The sequence below is a fragment of the Arachis ipaensis genome, chromosome B8 (assembly GCF_059453495.1).
Source record: "Arachis ipaensis isolate K30076 ecotype BB chromosome B8, ASM5945349v1, whole genome shotgun sequence".
Taxonomy (NCBI): Eukaryota; Viridiplantae; Streptophyta; class Magnoliopsida; order Fabales; family Fabaceae; genus Arachis; species Arachis ipaensis.
Window position 1 is genome coordinate 134,156,943 of NC_142443.1, and position 23,453 is coordinate 134,180,395.

Here is a 23,453-nt window from a genome sequence, read left to right on the forward strand (position 1 = left end):
TACTCACTACGTACTCTGTGATATACTGTACTCTAACTTGCAATTCGGTCTCAACTTTTAACAAACATAAATAGAGAATTCCTTATATGCATACATGCATTTTTTTAAAATGATATTATAAAATAATAAATTAAATTTTTTATTTATAATATTATTTAATTGATGTATATCTAACTTTTTCTTTTTCATTCTTTTTACTATTTCAACTTTTAGAATTTTTAATTATTTTTTATTTTTTTTATTCTTCTATAATTACTTATTGACTATTTTAATGTTTATACTTATCTTCACATAATATTTTATGTACATATTGATTCACATAAAATTTTTAAATTTTTTTAGTTATTTTTAAAGTGTTTTTAAATGTAACTAAAATTAATAATTTAATATAAATTGATAAATTATTTTATTTTATTAATTAAATTATGATGTGATTGTTATTATTTCTCTATTCAACTAATTATAATAATACAAAAAAATTATTTTTTTAAAATTTAAAAAATATGAATGCAATAATCTTTGAATTACATTACTTAAGATTTAAAGATAATTTTTTAAATGCATATTAATTAGAATTAAAAAAAATATTGTGAAAATATTGCATAAATAATAGAAAATATGTTGATCATATACATGCCAATTTAAATAGGCAAAATAAAATAAGTAACAAAAAAGATATAAAATTTTATCTTTTGTTTTGTGGTACAAAAATAATATATAATAATATAATAAACCGTATTACTTTGATATAAAAAAATATGAAACTTTTAAGATAAAATAAAAAGATGTGATATTTTTTGCATTAAATAATTTAAAAAATACTTATTATAGAGGAAGTTAAAAATATTTTGACTTAAAAAAAACTATTTAATAAAATTAAGAGAGAGAAAGAAAAAGAGGGTGTTAAATTTTTTAAATTAATAAAAAGAATCACCACCATCAACCTATTAAATTTGAGTAATATCAAATGAATTAAGAAACAAACCAAAATGATAAATTTTAAAAATTTTCTATCTTTCTTTATATAGTGTTTTACTTTAAGTAATTATTTTTTATGGATAATATTTAAATGGTAAATAAAATAGTAAAAAGATTTGCATTAGTTATAAAAATTAATGTCATCCTTATAGTACGATCGCATTATTTCAAAACATACAAAATAAAATAATAAATTATAGTTTAATTAATGTGCACAATAAAACAAACGTGAAACTTATATAATAGCAGTCAAATATGAAAAGTAATAACAACCTTCTATTCTAAGGTATTATATTAAATTGTAACTTAAATTTATAATTATTAATTAAAAACTTACAATAATATACTATTTTTATTATATTAGTTAAAATTAATATATTTTGATATTATTTTTTAAAATTACTAACATTAAATTTTGATAATTTGAACAAAAATTTTTAAAGCTTTATGTCTTAAATTTTTTATTAATAGAACAATAAAATTACTTAACACGCACGTCAATAAAAAACTATTATTTTTATACATCTAAATATTTAAAAGAGACAAAAACGAATTCTTTTAATAACACTTTAACAACTCATAAAAGTTAACAGAATAGATGATTATAGATCAAAGTGATAGATCAATTCAAAATTGTGATAATAGTACTTAGTGATAATTAATTACAATCGGGTAAAAAAAAGGTGGGAGGAGAAAAAAAAATAAGGCAATATAACAATTGCGCTGAGACAATGACAGATATGTGTATAGAGAATAATAGTAAGAAAAATAATAGTGTGTGATACAATAAAGGAATATAATAAAAGTATAAATTAATAATTTGAAAAAAGTAATAAAATTAAAGATAATTTAATAAATTGAATATAAAATTCAGAATTATTCATGAAGATAAAGAATGTTTTGAATATAATGTTTTATCTTTGTTTCATAGCTCAAATGACATAGTCTTTCCATCCTCACCTAAAGGTTTTGGATTCGAGTCTCAATTCTAACTGTTGAAAAAATAAATAAATAAACTTATATAATATTTATAAATAATTACTTTATAAATATTTATCTTGATTTTGTTACACATAATAATGATATAATAATTTTTTTAATATTTTATTTAATTTAAATTTATAAATTTTTATATTTAATTTTAAATATTATTTATTTTAAATTTATAAAATTATTTTATCAAATTTATAATTTTAAAAAAATATATATAAAAATTAATCTCCTAAAAATAATAAAAAAGCGGCTGAACATAATACCTATTGAGTTGCTAGTATACATAATTTCTAATTATTTTGATATAAAAAATGCTAAATTATTAGTTTAACCAATGATGTTGTTGAAGTGATATATGAGATATGCCTTTTTTTTTCTTTTATTTTGTAGTTTACATTTTCAGATAACAAAAGATCTAAAATATATAGTTTTAAAACATTCAGAACATAAAATTATAAAGAATTTAATTTGTCCGTAGTTTTACACGTATATTCAATTACATAATGTCACATCAACAAAAATAATTCCCTTTTATATTAACCGTGTGTAAAACGTTTTATAATTAAACCCAATTATAAAATATCAAATGATTATATATAAATAGCAACTTTACTGTAAGAAAAAAAAAATAAATAAAAAAAAGAGTATTTATGGGTTTGTAAGTTCTTATAATGTGGCAATACTAGCGGAGTTTGCTGATGAATTCTCTTCAATTCTGTTGGCAATCCTAAGAAGAAGCAACACACAAATTCACATTTCTTTTCCACCATCCATTTTTAGTTTTCTCCAAAGTCTAAACCTTCCACCAACTTCATACTTCATTTTTTTTTTGAACACTAAGACGAGTGTATTGATTTTTTCTGAGATCTTATGTCTTCCTTGGATCCACCTTGTTGGAATCACAGGCATTGCTACTATCCTTCTTCTAAGTCAAATTTAATGTGATTTCAATGTAATGGCTTTGTGTTCATTTCTTTGCCCTTTTCCCTTTCTTTCTTGCCATTAATTAATTCTCGTATATCTTTAATTTTATAATCATTTAAGACGCAAAAGATTGGATTGAAGGCTGAACTAAACATCTTAGCCAGGTATAAGGTGATACTTCAACAAAGATTCTATAATTGTTTTCACCTAAAAATGCTTTTTTTTTTTATGAATTATAGAGTTTCATTTTGATATGTTATAAAGTGTTATCTTTATTTAAAATGCGACTAAACAAACAAATCACACTTTTAACACGAATTTTTTTATGAGAAAGATGTTTTTAGTATCTTTGTATTGGTAGGTGTCATGTAATAAAATGTACTTTTGAGAGAAATTAAGTTCTTCGATACTTTCATAATAAAAGAGAAAAAAGTTTTGTTTTATAAATTTCATGTTTTACCAATTTGTTGCTTGATAAATGGTGTTATTTTTCTACAATTTTATGCTTATGAATTTGTATGATATTTTCTTTTGCAGTATAAATATTAGATAGAAAGAGAGAATTGAAAACATAAATAAATGTGTGGGGAAGGTGCATAAGAGGTTAATATTCTGATGATGGTAGGGACAAAAAGACAATCATCATCATCATCATCACTAATAAAGAGATCAATTTGGATTATTGCATTCGTTTTTGTGTTGTCATTTTTTTTGGTTGTTGCCTACTATTATCAACCAAAACTAAAAGCAAGCCAAAAAGGATGCTATAGTACCCAAGGTTGTGGCACAAACACAAATGATGTTCAATTAATCAAAGTTGAAGATAATAAGGAAGAAGAAGTGGAACTAGTACCAAGGGAACTAACTGATGAAGAAATGGAATCTAGGGTTGTTGTTAAGGATATACTCAGGCTTCAAAATCTTCAACCCAAGAAGCCCAAGGTTGCCTTCATGTTCTTAACACAGGGTTCATTGCCTTTTGAGAAACTATGGCACATGTTTTTTAGTGTAAGACATACCCCCATAATCTCTTTTCTTCAATTTTATACTAGTATTTTCTTGTCTCTCTATTTTTTTCTAAGTTAAATTTTACCTCTGAAGTCAAATTTGTAGGATAACTAATTTCATATCAGGTTAATTTTGATGCATTAACAGTGTAAAATAGTTTATTAAGATGATCATGATTAATTCTTAAGATGATGATGGATATTTGATGCTTGTAGGGTCATGAAGGCAAATTCTCTGTTTATGTCCATGCTTCAAGGGAAACACCAATACATTTCAGTAATTATTTTATTGGTCGAGACATTCATAGTGAACCGGTATGTACCATATTAATTAAGGTGAATTCTATGGTACTTATAATTTGATGTTTAACTTTTGCTTAATTTATTTTTTATGGTAACTTTTGAATGTTTAATAATTATTTATTTTTATATTTTTAAAATTTAATATTAATTTTTAACTCTTTTTGGTAAGTTAGACAAACACTTTTAAACACTATAGCAATCACTATTAATTAAACATTGCTTTAGATATAAATTTCATAAATGATTGATTACTATTGCCAAAGAAGTTAATATGACATGCTAGGTTTGCAATGAATAACTCATAATATTGCTTTATTTTATTACTATGTATGTAGTTTAACTAAAATGTATGTGATGGTAATCAGAGAACGAGGGTTGAATCTTGACTTCCTTTTGACTTTACTTGTAACTTTGTTTTCTGTTAAGAGAATGCGAAAGATATTTTGATTTTGTCTCCTACGTCCTAACACGGTAGGAGTCAGAATAGAGTTGCTTGAAAGAATAATAATAGAAAAACGTTGCTAAGTAGAGAAATCAGGAGATACTTTATTTTTGTTTCTAATGTAGCAGAACCAGTAATAGAGAAGAGAGTAGAGAATGACACACAGATGTATTCTGGTTCGACTACTCAGTGCAATGTAGCCTACATCCAGTTTTCATCATAACAATGATGGAATTTCACTATCTTTTCAACAGATTACAAACACCAATTCTCTTTAGGATATACCTAATCATATCTGGGACAAGTCCAGATTCTAACCCATCCTGAACTTGACTATAACTCACCCTAACTTTCAACTGCAAAGTGCTAACCCAACTTGTAAGAGAATTTCCTCAGGATCATGATACAAAACAGAAATACTAACAAAGGATTTCTAAAATAACTTAGACTTTTTTTCCAAGTCTAACTCTTTGTTTTTTTTATTCGTTGGCTTTTTCTTACAAATTTCACCATGTTTACCTTTTTTACAATGAAACTCAGACATACTAAACTGAGAAAAAGAAATACTAAATGAAAACTACGAAGGAGAAGAACAAGAACCGTTCAAAGATCTATGGAAACCGAAACCAGTGCTCTTTCTCTCTTGCATCAATCCTTGGCCGTTCTTCTCTATTATAGAGGAGTGAAGCTTCCATGACTTGAGACATCTTCAATACATGGTTTGTCTTCTTCTCCAATAATCAGAATCCGCAGCGGTATGGTCAGAGTAGAGAGAGGACTGAGGCATTGACATGCAACCATACCATTTTCTTTCATCCTTTTTCTTCAAACTTCGTGACTCAAAGTCGTTGATCTTTGCTTTGACCCCGAATTTGTTTCTTAGTCGTTGATGAACCACTGAACACTTTTGACTTCACAACCTTCATATTTTCTTGAACGGTACTTGGGATATAGAGAATTTCTTCAAAATTTCTCATTGAAGCACAAATGGGGAATCATCTTTTGTGATCCTCGGTTGCGTTAAGATTTTCCATTTGTTATACTCCTTTTACTTTCTCTTCTTGCTTGAATTTGAAAACAATTTTTTTGTTCTTGACCGTGCACTAGTTCCAGAACTTTCCTCTTTTTTTTTTCTTGTTTCAGAGATTGATGTGATGGGAAAGAGAAAAAAAGAGAAGAGAGAGAAGAGAGAATTTGTTGGTTAGGTAGATTTGAGAAAGTATTCAAATGGATTGAAGTTTAGGTTCTGGAAGTAGTGGAGTTTTGGTTATGAATCATTGAATGGGCTTGAAATGGATATGGGCTTACTTTTTCTCTATTCTTTCATATAGTTCAACATCTTATAGTGGATCATAGTTTGGTTATGCTGAGTATGATAATGGGTCAGAGGATGTATGTGTATGTGGACTTGTTTATATTTAATAAACCAGTTTGATCAAATCATTTTTCTGCACACTAAACAAACTACATCACATAACCAATTTGATAATTATCCTAATAATATTTAGTCATAACTTTAATTATGGTTTAATTTTCTAAACTTAACAGTATACATTCTCATCCAAAGGCAAAAGGAGGAAATGCATTCCTAGTTACTAGGTTATGTAACCTATTTTTTATTTTTAAAATTTTATAAAAAAAAATAGTGAAAATAATTTTTTTATTATTTTTAATTCTTTTACGAAATTTTAAAAATGAAAAACACATATGAATAAACATATAAAAACGAAAACAAAATTCAATTAGGCCCTTTTTTATATGCCTGGAAAATCTATGATGCATGGATATCAATATAGATACGGAATACGCGGATACACGAATTTTTTTTTATAAGACATGAAGACGTGACATATATATAAGTTTAATGATTAGCTTGCTAGTCTATTTAAATAAATATCGGAGATTCAAATCTTACCTTATATAAATAAAAAATTATAATAATATTTTGATATTTTATTGATATTAAAATATAAATTAATTTTTTAATATTATTTTGTAATTATATAACGTATTTAAAATAATTTTTTATTTTAATAAATAATAATATATATTATTTATAAATTCATTTTAAGAATATATGTGATGTATTAAGTGTATTTAAACATGTCCAAAAAAATATTTTTATTTTTTATTAAAACGCAATTAAATACCGATCGAAGACACATATGTCAGACGAATATCAAATAAATATTATGTCTGAAATGTATGCGCTTCATAGCTGGAAATTTAATAGTTGTTTCTCTAATTATTCCTATCATTCTGTTGAACAATGCATAGCATCTTTCTTACTATAGTGTTAACAAAATTCTTTTAGGTAGCTTGGGGAAAATTTTCAATGGTTGAAGCAGAAAAAAGACTTTTGGGTAACGCACTTTTAGACCCTGATAACCAACATTTTGTCCTACTGTCAGAAAGGTATTTTCTTGTTAGTTTTTTTTTTTTTTTTTTTTAAATTGATATGGAGTCTAGCTTTTTTGGTGAATTTAATGTAGCTAATTACATCTTTAAATATTGTTTCAGCTGTGTACCTGTACGTCCCTTTCAATTTGTTTACAAATACTTATTGTTTTCAAATGTCAGCTTCCTTGACTGGTAAGATAATATATATATAAAATTCTGTGTTTATGAGTTAATCAGATTTTATACACATTGATGAGGATTTGTTACTGATTTCTGTTTTTTCTTTTCCCCCATTAATTTTTCACATAAAAACCAAAAGCTATCTTGATCTTGGTCCTCATGGAAATGGAAGATATATAGATTATATGATGCCTGAAGTGGAGGAGAAGGATTTTCGAAAAGGTTCACAGGTATAACTTCTGTAAAATTGATACCTAAAAAGTGTTATAATTGATCATAACTTTTGTTTAAAATAACTGTTTTTAAACATATACATGACATTGCACAATGCCATGCTAATCTAAATATATTTTGAACTTAACCTGAAAAATACATCAAATCAAAATTTTGAAGCCAAATTTGGGCAAAAAAGTTTTGGATTTGACAAAGTTTAAAATACTTCTAATTCAAATGATTCATAAACACTATTTTACAATTAGATAAATAATTTTTTTTTAATTAAGGGTAGTAAACAAGTTGAAATCTGTTGGTTTATTCTATTTAACCCGTAAAAAAATTGGGCTAGATTTAAAAATTGAAAAAAAAATATTCACCAAATATATTTCGCTTGATTCATAAACTTTGTCGGAACAGGTCAGCCAACACTTACTAATTATATATATAAACAAAAAAAAAATATGCGTGCAAGATCTTGGTTTAGTGGTCATCTTCTATGTCTTGTAATAAGTGTATTGGATTCGAAATTTAGCTGATACTAAATAGTTAATAGAACTCTTAATATTGTAGTCAAAATTTGCTGTTCACTCTATCTGACAAAAAAAATGAACTGACATTAAAGAATATTCACTCTATCTGACAAAAAAAAAAGAACTGAAGTTAAAGAGAGAATTGAGCTGATGAATCTCAATTGAGAGAATCATTCATCATATAAAATCAACTAATTAATGATATATATATATATATATAATATGAGTCAGTTAAATAACTAACTAGCAACCAACTTGACAGCTGTATAACTAACTAACATAACTAATTTCTGCATTTAGCATTTAGCTGCATATAATTTTAAGTAACTACTCAAATGAAAATACTAAAAACATCTTTTTATGAAGATTTTTGTATTAAAATGAAAGTATATTTTGTTTGTTTAGCTACAAATTTAAAAAAATAACACTTTTATAACATATTAAAATCAAATTTTACAATTCATCATCTAATAATAAAAAATTTATCTTCATATGAAGACAATTATAAAATCTTCATGGTAGTATCCACCTAATTTTAATACCTTACGTCATGTATGTTTCCAATGCAGTGGTTCACAATGAAGCGACAGCATGCTCTAATAGTTATGGCAGACAACCTCTACCTTAGAAAATTTAGGGACCATTGCAGGGTACAATATATGTTACTTATAAACATTTCATTTTTTTTAATCCTAATTAGATAGATTATTTGTTATATAGAGAATTAAATATTTGCTTCCTAAATGACAAACATCCTACTAATGTTGTTCATGTTTTATACTTACACAGCCAGGTATGGAAGGAGGACGCAACTGCTATTCTGATGAGCATTACTTTCCAACTTTTTTCCATGTTAGTGCATAAAAAAAAACATATCAACTATACTATATTCACACAAAAAATCAGCACTAAATCAGTTATCTGTATAGAATATATATTAAAAATGAATTAAATATTATATATTTATACACAAATATATAATAACTTATTTAATGACTAATTCTTGGTGTGTATATAGCATTTTTAAAAAATGAGTAAAGTATATCTTTTGTCTTTTAAGTTTGCTAAAAATTTCAAAATTATCCCTAAATTTTATTTTGTTTTAATTTTGTCTTAAAAATTTTCGATTTGCATCAAATTTATCTCTATCAACTCATTTTTTCAAAAAAAATTATGACCACTTCACAAGAACAACTTTTAATACAAACAAATCAAACATATTTATCATGCATTATTGTTGGATTAGTCCTAAATTTTTTTAAAATTTAGTTGCCAGGAATATATTTGATATTAAATCGAAAGGTGGAAACTCGACTTCACGTGAAGTTGATAACTGAGAGCCGTTAGATGATTTGACTGATTTGACTAAATTTTCATTTACTATTAACTTCACGTGAAGTCGACTGCACCTGAGTTTAATTTTCACCAAATCGAAAACTTCTTAGAGAATCTTCAGGGACAAAAAATATATTAAATAATATATATTCTATTCTTTGAAATGAAATTGAATGAATTTATTGCTGAATTTATACAACTCATTTGGTATATGTATGTTCAGATGATTGATCCAGGTGGAATTTCAAATTGGTCAGTTACCTATGTTGATTGGTCCGAAGGAAAATGGCATCCAAGGTCATTCACTGCTGAGGAAGTTAATAATAGATTCCTGGAAGCCTTAACAGTATGTCAAACAATTTATTCAATCGTATTTGTCCTTTATCCAAAATGTAACATTTGAGTTTTTTTTTTCATAATCATATAATGATTTTGTTCATTGCAGTCCATTGATGTATGTCCACATATTACAAGTGATGAAAAGGTATGTATGGCTAAAAGGTTGAGTTCTGTTGCTTTTGGTTTTACTCAAAGACGAATTAACTACTATTTTCAATCATTAAAGATTTAAAAGTTGGACAATTTTAACGATAAAAGATATAAATTAACATGATACTTTTAGTGTAGAAAAAGAGAAAAATTGGTTAGGCTGTTTAAATATAAGGCAAAATTAAGAAAAAAAAAACATACTAGTTACTTAGAAGTTAGAATTTCAATAGTCGAATGAATATCGAGTTATTTTATATATTTAATGATTATTATCCTCAAAATTAAAGTATTTTATAATTGAAATAGATAGATTAATTTTAATGTACTGACGCGTTTTACACATTTGTGCAATCACATATTATGTTTTGAATAATCATTTACGTGATTAATGTAAAAGATAGTTATTTTTATTAATGTGACATTACGTAATTAGATATATGTGTAAAACTACGAAAAGAAAGAAAGAATGATTATTGGTTTTGAATTTGGCATGCCTTGCAGAGAACAATAAGGTTTACACCTTGCATGTGGAAAGGATCGAGACGACCATGTTATCTATTTGCTAGGAAATTTTTTCCTGAAACTCTTGATAATTTGGTGGCACTTTTCTCAAATTACTCAACATTATTATAGTGTTTGCATCATTCTTTGATAACCAATTCACAACCTTATTACCTTATAATTAAGGTATTATGAAGCGCCACGTGTCAAAAGGTAATTGGATGAAGTTCTACAACAAGCTAAGGCCACACCACAAGTTAGTTCATTATTATTCTAACAGTTTTCTTGGCCTCCGATTGACACAAATTGCTATAAGGTGGAAATTCAAGTGCAGTCAATTTTATGTGAAATTGATAGCTGAGAGTTTTTAGATAAAAATTTAGTTAAATCAATCAAATCATTTAACGACTCTCAACTATCAACTTCACGTGAAGTTGACTACACCTGAGTTTTTACCTTGTTATAATTGTATGCATAGACAATTACCAGTTAGCTTTCTATTTTGGGATGATTACTTAAATTTTTTTTTATTAGTGAAATTAGAGATTTTTCTTATAGGTGAAAAAGTTTGGTGTACCTTGATGTATATGGAAGGATGGAAAGTTTTGGCCTTAATTGTAGTTGCATGTAAAATAATGTTCAATAGTCACACTTTTTTTTATGGTGGAAACTCAGGTGCAGTCAACTTTACCTGAAGTTGATAGCTGAGAATCGTTAGATAAAAATTTAGTCAAATCAATCAAACCATCTAACGGCTCTCAATTATCAACTTCACGTGAAGTCGACTTCACCTGAGTTTCCACCTTTTTTTAAATTATAATAGGTGAATGGTTCAGAAAGTATGAGACTAATTTTTGCACTAACCATTGAAAATAGTGAATTAGTTGCTAAATTTATTTGCAATTTGTTTTTTTCTTAGATAATTGTTGTAAATTTTGTTGCATTGCGAACTTCTCCTCCTAATTAAGTGAACATATTCATATCTTACTGTAAAATTCAAAATACACGAGTACATTATTCCACTTTGCAATTAAAGCAGGAAAATCTTTGATCTGAAATTTTTAAGGAATTTTTTTCTAGTAATTTTTTTCCATGTAATTATAGGTGAAAATGTGATTATGTCAAATAGTGTTTCTAAACTGTAAAGACTTGTAATAGTTTGATTTTCACTCCACAGAAGTTGGGAAAAAATCTTACATATTGACCCAAGTATAGAACACATAATTTCTTGGACGACTTTCGCAAATCAAAATCTTTGAATGTTTTATGTTTCACATTCGATTCATTAATAATTAAGTTTAGTTTTGAAATTTAAGCTCAATTTATTAAAATTGTATGGACTAACTCAAATAACAAAAATATAATTTGAAGGAACTATAAATTATATATCTTATTCTATTGTGTATCTAATGTAATGAAGTCAACTTATAAATTAATAGAAAACAACCATTTGTACCCATGAACTTTATGAACGCTGACAAAAGTACCTATTAAAGAAGGAAACTAACGTTGTATCCATCAAAGATGGATTCCGTACGACAAAAATAACCAAATCCTAAATTTATGTTGACTTTTTAATAAAATTCCAGAATTACCCCCACCATTATCTTCAATCCCTCCTCTCTTCTTTTCCAAATCTCAAATACCTCCATTGCCTAAAAACCCCAAATTATCATTTTCTAACCCTAATCTCAATACCTCTTTCAACAAATTTCAACCCTCTCTTTATTCTTTTCATCAATTTTACCACCTCCTTCACCAACACGTGTTGATGGTGTATTGAGTTTGTGCTTCCACCACTGCCGCCGGCGGAGCCTTCTCCTCCTCCTGCTGTAACTTCCGGTTGAGAGCAGTTTTGGAAGAGGTAGTCTCCCGATGAGTTGGCACCGTAATCATGATGATGATCGGCGAAGGAGTGTCCACCGATGAAGTTCTCGAGCTTGGGTTGTTGGTGATGGTGGTCGTGGTTGTTGTCGACATTGTTATTGTTGTTGCATGAAGTTGCCAATAGCAGATTTTGGTTGATGTAGTTATTCTCCTTCCAATCTATGATGATAAAGAAAAATTAAAAAAAAAGAGTAATTTGTAATAATAATAGAGAAATTAAAAGAGAAAAAAATTATTAAACCTTGATGAGTAGAAAGGTGATGATAATTGTTGAAGGGTTCTTGATAGATGGGAAAAGGAGGGAGTTGAGAGTAGTAGCGGCATGAGTGGAAGGAGTGAGATCGAAGCAGTTTCCATCATCAGCAACAGTTACATCATCTTGTGCAGTGGGATTGAATAGCCCAAAACGAGTTTGATGATGATGAGTAGTAGTAGTGTGTTGTTCTTGAGGGGAGAGAGAGAAACCCAACAAGTTCATTGAAGCCATAGAAGAAGAAATGTTAAATTGCTGAATAAAGAGAGGGTTGAAATTTGTTGAAAGGGGTATTGAGATTAGGGTTAGGAAAATGATAATTTGGAATTTTTAGGTATTGAGATTAGGGTTTTTAGGCAATGGAGGTGTTTGAGATTTGGAAAAGAAGAGAGGAGGTGATACATGCTTCAAATGTTCGTGATATGAAGAGTTCAAGTGTTATTTAGAAGATATTAGTTTATATTTTTAGAATATTTTAATTTATTGTATTTTGATTTTGTTTATTTAATTACTAGATTGGGCCTTATGTTTATGGGTTTTAGGGTTTTTCTTTGTTTTAACCTAATAAGAGGTTATAAATACCTCATTAGCTATTGTAGTCATAAAATAGAATTTTTAGAGGTTTTAAAACCCCTTTTTGGTTTCTTGATGAAACCATGGTGTGGACAATTAAGAGGAATCCCTCTCTTGTTACATCGGGGAATTGAGTAAAAAGTTGAGGAGTCCCTTCGATTCAATTTCCAAACTATGGCGTTGGCAAGTTAGGTTGAGGAGTCCCTTTCTTATTGCGTCAAGAAATTGGGTAGAAAGTAGAGTGATTCTCTTTGTATTCAATTTCAATTTATCCTTTTAATTTTTATTTCAATTTCAATGTATCTTTTTTTATTCGATTTCAATTCTTGTCTTGTTTATCCTTTTCTTTCTTTATCATTTGGTATCAGAGCTCAGGTATTAGATTAATTCTTATTAATCTATATTTGTTCTTCTTTTATCATAAAAAAAGAGTCCAGTGTCTGTCGCGTCTTTCTTTAAATTCTTGTGTTCTTGTTTTTTCGTTTGCGTTTCATTATTGTTAATTTTATTGTTTAAAAAAAACAAAAAAAAAGAGCATACAGTGCAAAAAAATAAAAGAAAAAAAGATACAAGAAAGAAAAGAAAAAAAATTATCTTCTTTATAATTATTGTCCTTTTTATATACTATTTTACCTACAAGATTCGAGGACGAATCTTTTTTGAAGAGGAGGAGAATGATACATGCTTCAAATGTTCGTGATATGAAGAGTTCAAGTGTTATTTAGAAGATATTAGTTTACATTTTTAGAATATTTTAATTTATTGTATTTTGATTTTGTTTATTTAATTACTAGATTGGGTCTTATGTTTATGGGTTTTAGGGTTTTTCTTTGTTTTAACCTAATAAGAGGTTATAAATACCTCCTTAGCTATTGTAGTCATAAAAATAGAATTTTTAGAGGTTTTAAAACCCCTTTTTGGTTTCGTAATGAAACCATGGTGTGGACAATTGAGGTTGAGGAGTCTCTCTCTTGTTACATCGGGGAATTGAGTAGAAGGTTGAGGAGTCCTTTCGATTCAATTTCCAAACTATGGCGTTGGCAAGTTAGGTTGAGGAGTCCCTTTCTTGTTACGTCAAGAAATTGGGTAGAAAGTAGAGTGATTCTCTTTGTATTCAATTTCAATTTATCCTTTTTATTTTTATTTCAATTTCAATGTATCTTTTTTTATTCGATTTCAATTATTGTCTTGTTTATCCTTTTCTTTTTTTATCAGGAGGGGTTGAAGATAATGGTGGGGTAATTTTGGAATTTTATTAAAAATTCAACATAAATTTAGGATTTGGCTACTTTTGTCGTACGGAATCCATCTTTGATGGATACAACGTTAATTTCCTTCTTTAATGGATACTTTTGTCAGCGTTCATAAAGTTCATGAGTACAAATAGTTGTTTTTCCTAAATTAATAAACTAAATTTATTTAATATATGAGTTTAAATTTAAATTCAACTTTTAACCTATAAACTCAGTTTATGAAACTGTTCATAGATTGAACATGAGCAAATTCATAATCTAGCTCACTTCAAACTCTAATCATGACTTAATATTCAAAATGGCTCTTAAAATTTGACTCCAACTTAATTTAGTTCTTCAATTTTTAATTAACTCAGATTATATCTTAAAATTTTAAGGCGTGACTCAAGTTGGTTCCTCCATCTATTTTCGTCATCGAAGAGATGACGTGACACGATTAAATAACAACGTTTTACTGTTTGCGTCTAAACCATGTCGTTTTACTTCTCTCTCCTCTTCTTCTTTCTTTTTCTCAATGTCTGAACCTCCCACCACTCAATTGTTACCATCCTCAATCATACCTTTCTAACTTTACCACCCTGACCACTACTATCACCACCATTATCACTATAAAAATAATCACTTTTAACGGCCATTTATTTTACTTTTACCGGCAATTAGGCATTAGTCGTTTTATGCTTTGTCGCTAAAAGGATTTAGCGGCAATTATAACATTTACCGGTAAAAACCTTTTTAATGGCCGCAAAAAGTATATAAGTTTTAGCGGCCATTTTTTTTGGCAATTTATATGGCCACCAAAAGTAATTCTAAGATTGCAATGTTATTTACTTTTAGTGGCCATTACCATTGTCGCCAAAACTCATTTTACCGGCAATTTATATGGCCACTAAAAATAATTCTAAAATTATAATGTTATTCACTTTTAGTTGCCATTACTATTGCCGCTAAAATCTTAAAACTTTTTTAATTATACTCACTCTTTTAAAAATAACAACCTATCATTTTTCTAAAATTTCAAATTTTTACCAACAATTATTATTATTGTACATAATATAAATATACTAAAATTAATTACTACAAAATAAAATATTTCATTAAATTCAAAATATTTATACAAAAAATTCTCTTGAAAAGTAATAAAACATAATACAAATTTAAACAACACAAATACTACAAGAAAAAAAAGGATTTAAGAGTGAATCTACATTATATACACAAATTGCTGAGGCATGTAGGAATTGAAAGTCTTAGCCACAATCTTTTCAACCTTCTGAAGGGCTCCTCTCATTCCCTTTGCAGGATCTGTTAGAACCAACTCAACCCCAAAAGTCAACAGAGTGATTCTTCTTTCAAGACTCATTGAAGCAGGCATTGTAATTTTGACCTTGTAATCCTTAGCTGTGGTCATGAAAGTTAATCCGATGTCAGTATTTCTACTTATTGGTCCAATCAAAACACTCTTAAGCAAAATATGACAAGAGCCATATGCAGATAAGAAACAAATCAGATCATATATCTAAATAACCAACACTATCTTCCATCAATCCACATCCTAACTAGTTCTGCATCTCAGTTTTAACAGAAAGTAATAAACAGTAACACCATTTAATCAAAGCTAAAATCACTTCCAAACTTGAACAAATATCTTTATATTATGAAAGCTTTTTACAAAACATGTATTTAAATTTTGGCTTACGTATATAGTTTGGGAAAAATTTTAAGTATATTGAGAATAATGGTATTTCAATTATTTTAATCATTGATTTTAATTAATATATATTATATATATTTTTTATAATTCAGATCAACGATTAAAATAACTGGAACACCGCTGTTTTTAGTACATTTAAAACTCTTGCTATAGTTTGTTCCCTCATAATAACTGTATACGTCAGAATTAAAGTGAGGATAGTAAAAAAAATAATAATAAAATAATACTCAAAAAAACTTTAGCAATTCCTTCTCCCTGCCCTACCCTTATTCATTTCACTCCCTGTAGCCAAATAGACCTATACAAGTTAGCTATAAGAACTTGCTTTTTACAACCTAAAATTGTTGAAAAATAAGTGTATATTATTATAAAAACTATGCAGATTAAATATATGTGTAAATAAATATTTATTTACTATAATAATATATTAAGAGTAAAGATTGTTTTTTGAAATTTTATATTTGTGTATCTTTTAAGAATTTATTTAAATATTATCATAAAATTTTAGATCAAATAAATAAGTCATTTGTTAAATATAAATTTTTTTATCATTTATAAAAAATATAATATTTATTAAATTTCTTTTGTCGTATATTTAAATTATTCAGAGCTATTTTATGAATAATATTTTTTTAAAATTTTATTGTCGGCAGCTCAATTTTTTTGATAGAAATTGATAGTTAAGTTTTTTGTAATTCTAAAATGTGCATCCATTAAACCAAAAAAAATGCATCCATTGGCTAACATTTGTCCACGTATAACGAAATATAAGGTCGCCACGTGTCATACTCATACTTCCTTCCCTTCTGCAAAACCAAACCAAACGATTAACGAAACGTAGCTTCACATGGCCGTTCCCTTCTTCACAACAACATTTGTTCCATCTCTTTCCTCAAAAACCATCACTCCCATCACTCCTTCAAAGTCCACAATAGCCTTCATTCGCTTCCTCACATTCTCAACAATGAACTCATCGCCATCACCGTCATCACCATCGATCTACCACGTGCCAGACCTAGGTGCCAACGACATGGACCGTGTGGCAGACCACACTTTCCGAACCTACACTTCGAATAACAATGCAAATGTGGCCAAGAGAAGTGGTAAAGGTTCGGCAATTGTGTGGTTCAGAAATGATCTGAGGGTGTTAGACAATGAAGTTCTCTACAAAGCGTGGCTCTCTTCGGAAACTGTCTTACCCGTTTTCTGTGTTGATCCTCGCCTCTTTTCCACCACTTACCACTTTGGTTTTCCCAAAACTGGAGGTATATATCTTACAATCTTTTTTATTTTTGTTTTTCTTGATTAGTTGTTGCTTTTTTTGGATTTAATATAGGATTTGATTTTGATCCACCGTGAGTGAAGAATAAGTATTTATTGATCATCCAAATTAGCAGAAAATAATTTAAGAATAGAAGAAAAAATAGTATTATTCACACATATTGTATCCGGTGTGTTGTGCAAAATTATGGACCCGCAAATTTATACTCCTACTAGTATTATTAATATTATTATATTACTATTATTATTATTGTTATTAGGACGACAACAGATTTTTTTTTTTTCACCAAGATAGGAGACTCTAACCTGTAATTTTTTAGATGAGTATGGAGAACGATGCCATTTGAACTATAGTTCATTAGCTATAACAGGTTATTATTATTATTATTATTATTATTATTATTATTATTATTATTATTATTATTATTGTGGAAACTTTTCTATTATAAAATAAAAAAAATATTTTCCAAAAAAAATTAATCTAACTTTATATCCTAGAATCCAACTTTTCCCTCAACTTTTTCTTGTGTTAGGGAGCACTATTAGTACTATACCATGTTGCCTGTATGCATGTGTCATACACAATTGAACAAATAATAATTTTGAATATATGATTTCATTTTATTTTTATTTATAAATTTTTAAGAGTATGTATTCTTAAAAAAAACTAATGTGAAAGTACAAAAATTTCAAGTCATTTTTAAATACGGTTTATTTCTGTGTACTTTTGTATATTCCTACATTTTGCGTTGTTGAAAAAAAAAAAAACAAAATGCAAAACACAGGTTATTTTGAATTTTTTTTTTTTAAAAATAAACACAACCTGCGTTTTTGTGTGGTTCAAAAATGAAAAATAAAAGAAAAGGGTAAAAACAAAAGTAAAACGCAACTTGCGATTTGCACATCCATCATAGCAACGTAAATACTGTATAAATATTCATTTCATTGTATAATACCAATATTTTTCCATATCTAAAAAAATAAGCCCTAAATTAGCCACCAGTGAAAAATAACCAGCTACTATATATTGTTTAATGTATTTTGTATTTTGTATTTAAACTTATCCGAATGACTGATTTTACGGCTGATTTTTTGTGTATAGTAACATGGTTGAATATTTTCAATGCATAAAAATTAAACTCTCTAATTAATTTGTTAGCAACAATAGCTGCATGCATCCATTACTCGTATGACTTTCTGCGTTTTTTTTCTTTTAAAATAATGAAACTATGGGATACACTGATATTGCAATAATTCTAGAGGATAGAGTATTTCTGGTTATATTTAAATAACTTGATACTGTCATTTTTATCTGCATACCGCATAGCAAATTCTTTTTATTTGCAGGAATACATACTTGTAATATAATCTCCAAAAGTAGTGATTTGCTTACTAAAATGAACTATGTCTAAGAGATTATTGAATGTGCATTTTTGTTATTATAATACTATATAATATATAATAAAGTGGCTGCTATAAACTACAATGATGTTATGTTAGTTAAATGATGAATAATTTTGACTTTCTAGAATATAAGATTGACATATTGGAACAAAGATTAGCCATATGCATTTTTCATATGGATTGAATATGCAAGGACATAGTATCACAAATTGAGGCTGTAGATGTTAGAATATGAGCAGGGAATGTTGAATCAGCATTTAAATTTGCTTACTATTCTGTTTTTTGTTGTGGTATGGTTTATTGGCAGCATTGAGAGCTCAATTTTTCGTCGAATGCTTGGCCGACTTGAGGAAGAACTTGACAAAATTCGGACTTAATTTGCTTATACAACACGGAAAGCCTGAAGATATTCTTCCTTCTCTAGCTAAAGCTTTCAAAGCTCATACAGTGAGTTTTTAAAGTACAAATACCTGTTCAGTAATTATTTCAAATTAGGGAATTTCAATATTTTCTTGTTGGATCTATAGGGCTGATTAATGAATAGTATAATATTGTTAGGTGTATGCCCAGAAAGAAACCTGCAGTGAGGAGCTGAACGTTGAAAGATTAGTCAGCAAAGGTCTTCGACAAGTAGCAATGCCATCCGGGGAATCTAGTAGTTCAACGAATTCAAACAACTTCCCCAAGTTACAATTGATTTGGGGTACCACCTTGTACCACATAGATGACCTTCCTTTTGATGCCGGTAGTTTGCCGGACGTGTATACTCAATTTCGTAAGGCATGATGCTGCCAATGACAATTTGTTTCGAGAGTTATAGATATAACCGATAAGAATTGGGCAATTAGCTTTTAGTAGTACTTATGATGATATCAAAACTTGCAGACTGTCGAGGCGAAGTGTTCGATACGTCCGTGCATCAAACTTCCTGTGTTGCTTGGACCTCCTCCACTTGTTGAGGATTGGGGGTGTGTTCCTTCATTAGAGAAGCTGGGACTTAGCTCACAGAATGTAGGTTTTTCCATACATTTTTTATGACTTCACTTACAAGAAACTCGAGTATTTTTAACTGATAGACAATGAAACTATGAAAGGTTAATGAATTTGGTTATTTTATTTATTTTTCTTCCTTTTGATATAGGTTAGCAAGGGGATGAAATTTGTAGGAGGTGAAACTGCGGCGTTGAGCAGAGTATATGAATACTTTTGGAAGAAGGTAAGAAGTTATATCAAATTGTTAATGCAAATCTATGTTATGAAATTGTTGCTCCAACTCCAAACTGATATTTCATTAGGATAGTTCTTCACTTCTTCTAGTTATGAATTTCATATACAGAGAATTTATCAATAACTCTGCATGACCGGTCCAAGGGGACAATGTAGACCATGGTCGATTTGGAAAATCTATGTCTTGTTATATTGGGTTATCTAACGCAATTGTGAGATTTCACATTTGTAGGATTTGCTAAAGGTATATAAAGAGACCAGAAATGGAATGTTAGGACCTGATTACTCCACTAAGTTCTCACCATGGCTTGCATTTGGAAGCTTGTCTCCTCGTTTAATACACGAAGAGGTTCAAGTTGTCAATAATCTCTTTTTGTGTTTTACGTGCTAATGTCTTCTTTAAGCTAAGCTTATCCTCTTCTTTAATAGGTGAAGAGATATGAGAAGGAAAGGATAGCAAATGGTTCTACATACTGGTAAGTGGTAACATTGCATATCTCTCGTTAGTGTTTGTTTCTCTATGCATTCTCTCATTGTAGTTTCCATATTGAATAACACAACTGGAATAGCCCGAGACGAGAGAACAAGTAAGAAAAGTACTTAATGAAGAGAGATTAATATTAACAGTAATGTATGTTGTAATCATTTTCTCAATTCATGTGAACATCTAAAACCAGAAAGTTATTTGAAACCGAAGGGGGTTATTAAACATAGTGATGGGTTGACATCTGCACCCTTCTTCTGAACCCATCTCTGTTTTACAGGGTCTTGTTTGAGTTGATATGGAGGGATTACTTCCGGTTTTTATCGGTGAAATATGGGAATTCAATTTTCTATTTAGGTAATTTGCTGAAGTCTGTTATGCCTGTGGTATTTTATAAAGTTAGGCTTCAAAAATTCTTCTACTAATGAATCATCATGCTTATAATCTGCTTTTCTTTAAGGTGGTCCTAGGAAGGTTCAGCAGAAGTGGAGCCAAGACAAGATTTTGTTTGAATCATGGAGAGACGGCCGTACCGGGTACAGCTTCTATCGACACAATGTTTCTTGATGTTGTGTGTATTGTCCTACAAACTCTAACCTGAACTTTGACCACCTCGAATTTGATATCATAAATTTGATAATATATAGGCTTTGTTACTGTTTAGTTTTAGAAAACATAGGTTTTTTGTTGGAAACATAGGTCACTCATAGATACACTAAAGAGTTAGACCATCTGAATTATCCAAGTGTATCATTTTTACTTAACTGATTTCTTTTCTTTCTTTTATTGGGCATAAACTTTTAGATATCCTTTGATTGATGCCAATATGAAAGAACTATCAACAACAGGGTTTATGTCAAACCGAGGACGGCAGGTGAGCCGGAAACCATTTTGTTTTTCTTGTAATTGGCACAATTAAATTCTTCATCCAAGATAGATGATATTAATATATTATGATATTCTCTGGGATTTTCCCCACCTTTACAACTGAACTCCCAACTTGAAATTCGGTTTACCTTTTCGACAGATTGTGTGTTCATTTCTTGTTCGTGATATGGGCATAGATTGGCGAATGGGAGCAGAGTGGTTCGAGACGTGTCTTCTGGATTATGATCCATGTTCTAATTATGGAAACTGGACTTATGGTTCAGGTAAGCATATTTGAATAACTGAGCTAATCAACTACATGTGACTAACTTTGTAGAGGTTACTTTGCAAGTACCTGTAAGGTACTAAGCCAATTAAAAATTAGAGACCTAATTGTAATTGGGTAATTGCTATGGTGCCTAAAAGTGTTTGTCTAACTTACCAAAAAGAGTTAAAAATCAATATTTAATAATTATTAAATATTCAAAAGTTGCCATAAAAAGTAAGTTAGGCAAAAGTTAGACACTAAGTTAAAAACACTATAGAATTCACCTTGTAATTGAGTGAACTACGGGCTATGGCAGGTTTTGTAACTAAATTGCCTAGGTGGATAGTGAGCATTCTGTTATATATGGGAAATTAGGTGTTATCTGTTACACTTTTGTTAATTACTGTATACTGGTTTCCCTTAGTGTATATTAATTAGAATAATGCTACACATCCAAATCTTTTTATGAACCAAGTCCAACTAAATTAAATAATAAGACTTGGAATAATGTTAACTATAACTGATTTTTGTTATGTTAGACCAACTTGGTTGGACTTGGTTAATAAAAAAACTTAGGTGTGTAGCATTATTCTATTAATTATGGAATAACGAAGTAAAATTCCATAAAAATATTAGCAAAAAGAGAAAAAAAAACACACACACAGACAAATTAGTTCTTTGATCAGAGTTCTAGCTGTTGTCAAATGTAGCTGCAGGATGGTTCATAGTTCCTGAAAATAGAAAGCATTTGTATCATGCATGCATTATTATTGAGTTCATAGATTTCTATACAATGAAACTTGAAAATGATAATACATGCTTTTTCTGGTTCAGGAGTTGGGAATGATCCAAGAGAAGATCGATATTTCAGCATTCCGAAACAAGTAAGTAGCTAAAACTAGTATCAGTGTTCCATGGAAAATTTAACGTTGATCCTGTAAATAGATTGAGTTGCATTTCTCTCTATCGAGTTGTAGTGTCAATATACAATCAAAACAAAGAATTATAGCTCAAAGCATGCTTCTTCAAATTCAAAAGGGCTCAACAATTTAGTAGACTGATTAAACTTTGGAACTGAAATGACACTATTTACACCCATTTTTCAGGCACAAACATATGATCCGGAAGGAGAATACGTTGCATACTGGTTGCCGCGATTACAAACAATTCCGAAAGAGAAAAGGAACTTTCCTGGAAATTTATACATCCGTCAAATTGTGCCTCTCAAGTATGGTAGACTCCAGAATGACGGCGCAAGAAGCAGCAATGATAGAAGGAATGACAGAAGATGGAACAGGAACTAAATTCAGGGAAGATATGAAGAATGGCAGCTTCTTTCATTATTTCATCTTCCACGGGTGTAGATTAGCAAGAAATTCTTGTATGCACAGGTTAGTTGAAGGCCATATATTCTCTTTAACATAACTAAAATGAAACCCGCACGAGATGTACGGGACGGTAAATTAATGATAGTATATAACAAATATTAAAAATTGTTATATTTTGTAGAATTAAATTAAATATGTGTAAACTAAAGTTAAATTTGAAAGGTGTTTTATTTAAAATAATTTGTAGTACAAAAGATTTGGACGTTGGAATTATACAAAGTGACATTTTTATTTGGTAGTTTGATTTTTGCATTTGTTTTAGTTGGTGGCGCTAGTCCTCCTTTTTTTTATTGGTTGTTGTTAGAGTTGTTTTTTTCTTTTTGTCGTATGTTCTTATTCAAGCATGTTCTTTATGAATTGTTGAGTTGTATGCATTTTTTATTATGTTGTTTGTTTCATCTTTGCATGTATGTTCTTCTTTCGAAGATATGTCTTGAATTTGTATGGTTTTCTTTTTTCTTAATCCCTTGATGGGTATGTGATTTTCGTCTAATGATATTAGTGTTGGTGAAGTTGGTTTTTATAATCAATGAATAATTTAAATTAGAAATAAAAATGA

The 23,453-nt window shown here is 28.8% G+C and overlaps 2 protein-coding genes across 2 annotated transcripts; both read left to right on the forward strand.

Moving 5' to 3' along the window:
- The first annotated feature begins 3,513 nt into the window (after positions 1-3,513).
- Positions 3,514-10,624, forward strand: LOC107611619 (glycosyltransferase BC10-like). The gene is made up of 10 exons (XM_016313527.3): positions 3,514-3,903; positions 4,119-4,217; positions 6,962-7,062; positions 7,168-7,239; positions 7,367-7,457; positions 8,543-8,623; positions 8,763-8,825; positions 9,532-9,654; positions 9,754-9,792; positions 10,299-10,624. The coding sequence occupies exons 1-10, from the start codon at positions 3,514-3,516 to the stop codon at positions 10,428-10,430; spliced, it is 1,191 nt and encodes a 396-aa protein (XP_016169013.3). The 3' UTR covers positions 10,431-10,624.
- Positions 10,625-16,793: 6,169 nt separating this feature from the next.
- CRY3 (cryptochrome 3) lies at positions 16,794-23,155 on the forward strand. The gene is made up of 13 exons (XM_088495980.1): positions 16,794-17,240; positions 18,968-19,107; positions 19,219-19,440; positions 19,546-19,671; positions 19,802-19,876; positions 20,120-20,236; positions 20,317-20,363; positions 20,652-20,728; positions 20,832-20,907; positions 21,176-21,245; positions 21,399-21,522; positions 22,341-22,390; positions 22,613-23,155. The coding sequence occupies exons 1-13, from the start codon at positions 16,823-16,825 to the stop codon at positions 22,808-22,810; spliced, it is 1,740 nt and encodes a 579-aa protein (XP_088352106.1). The 5' UTR covers positions 16,794-16,822; the 3' UTR covers positions 22,811-23,155.
- Positions 23,156-23,453: the final 298 nt, after the last annotated feature.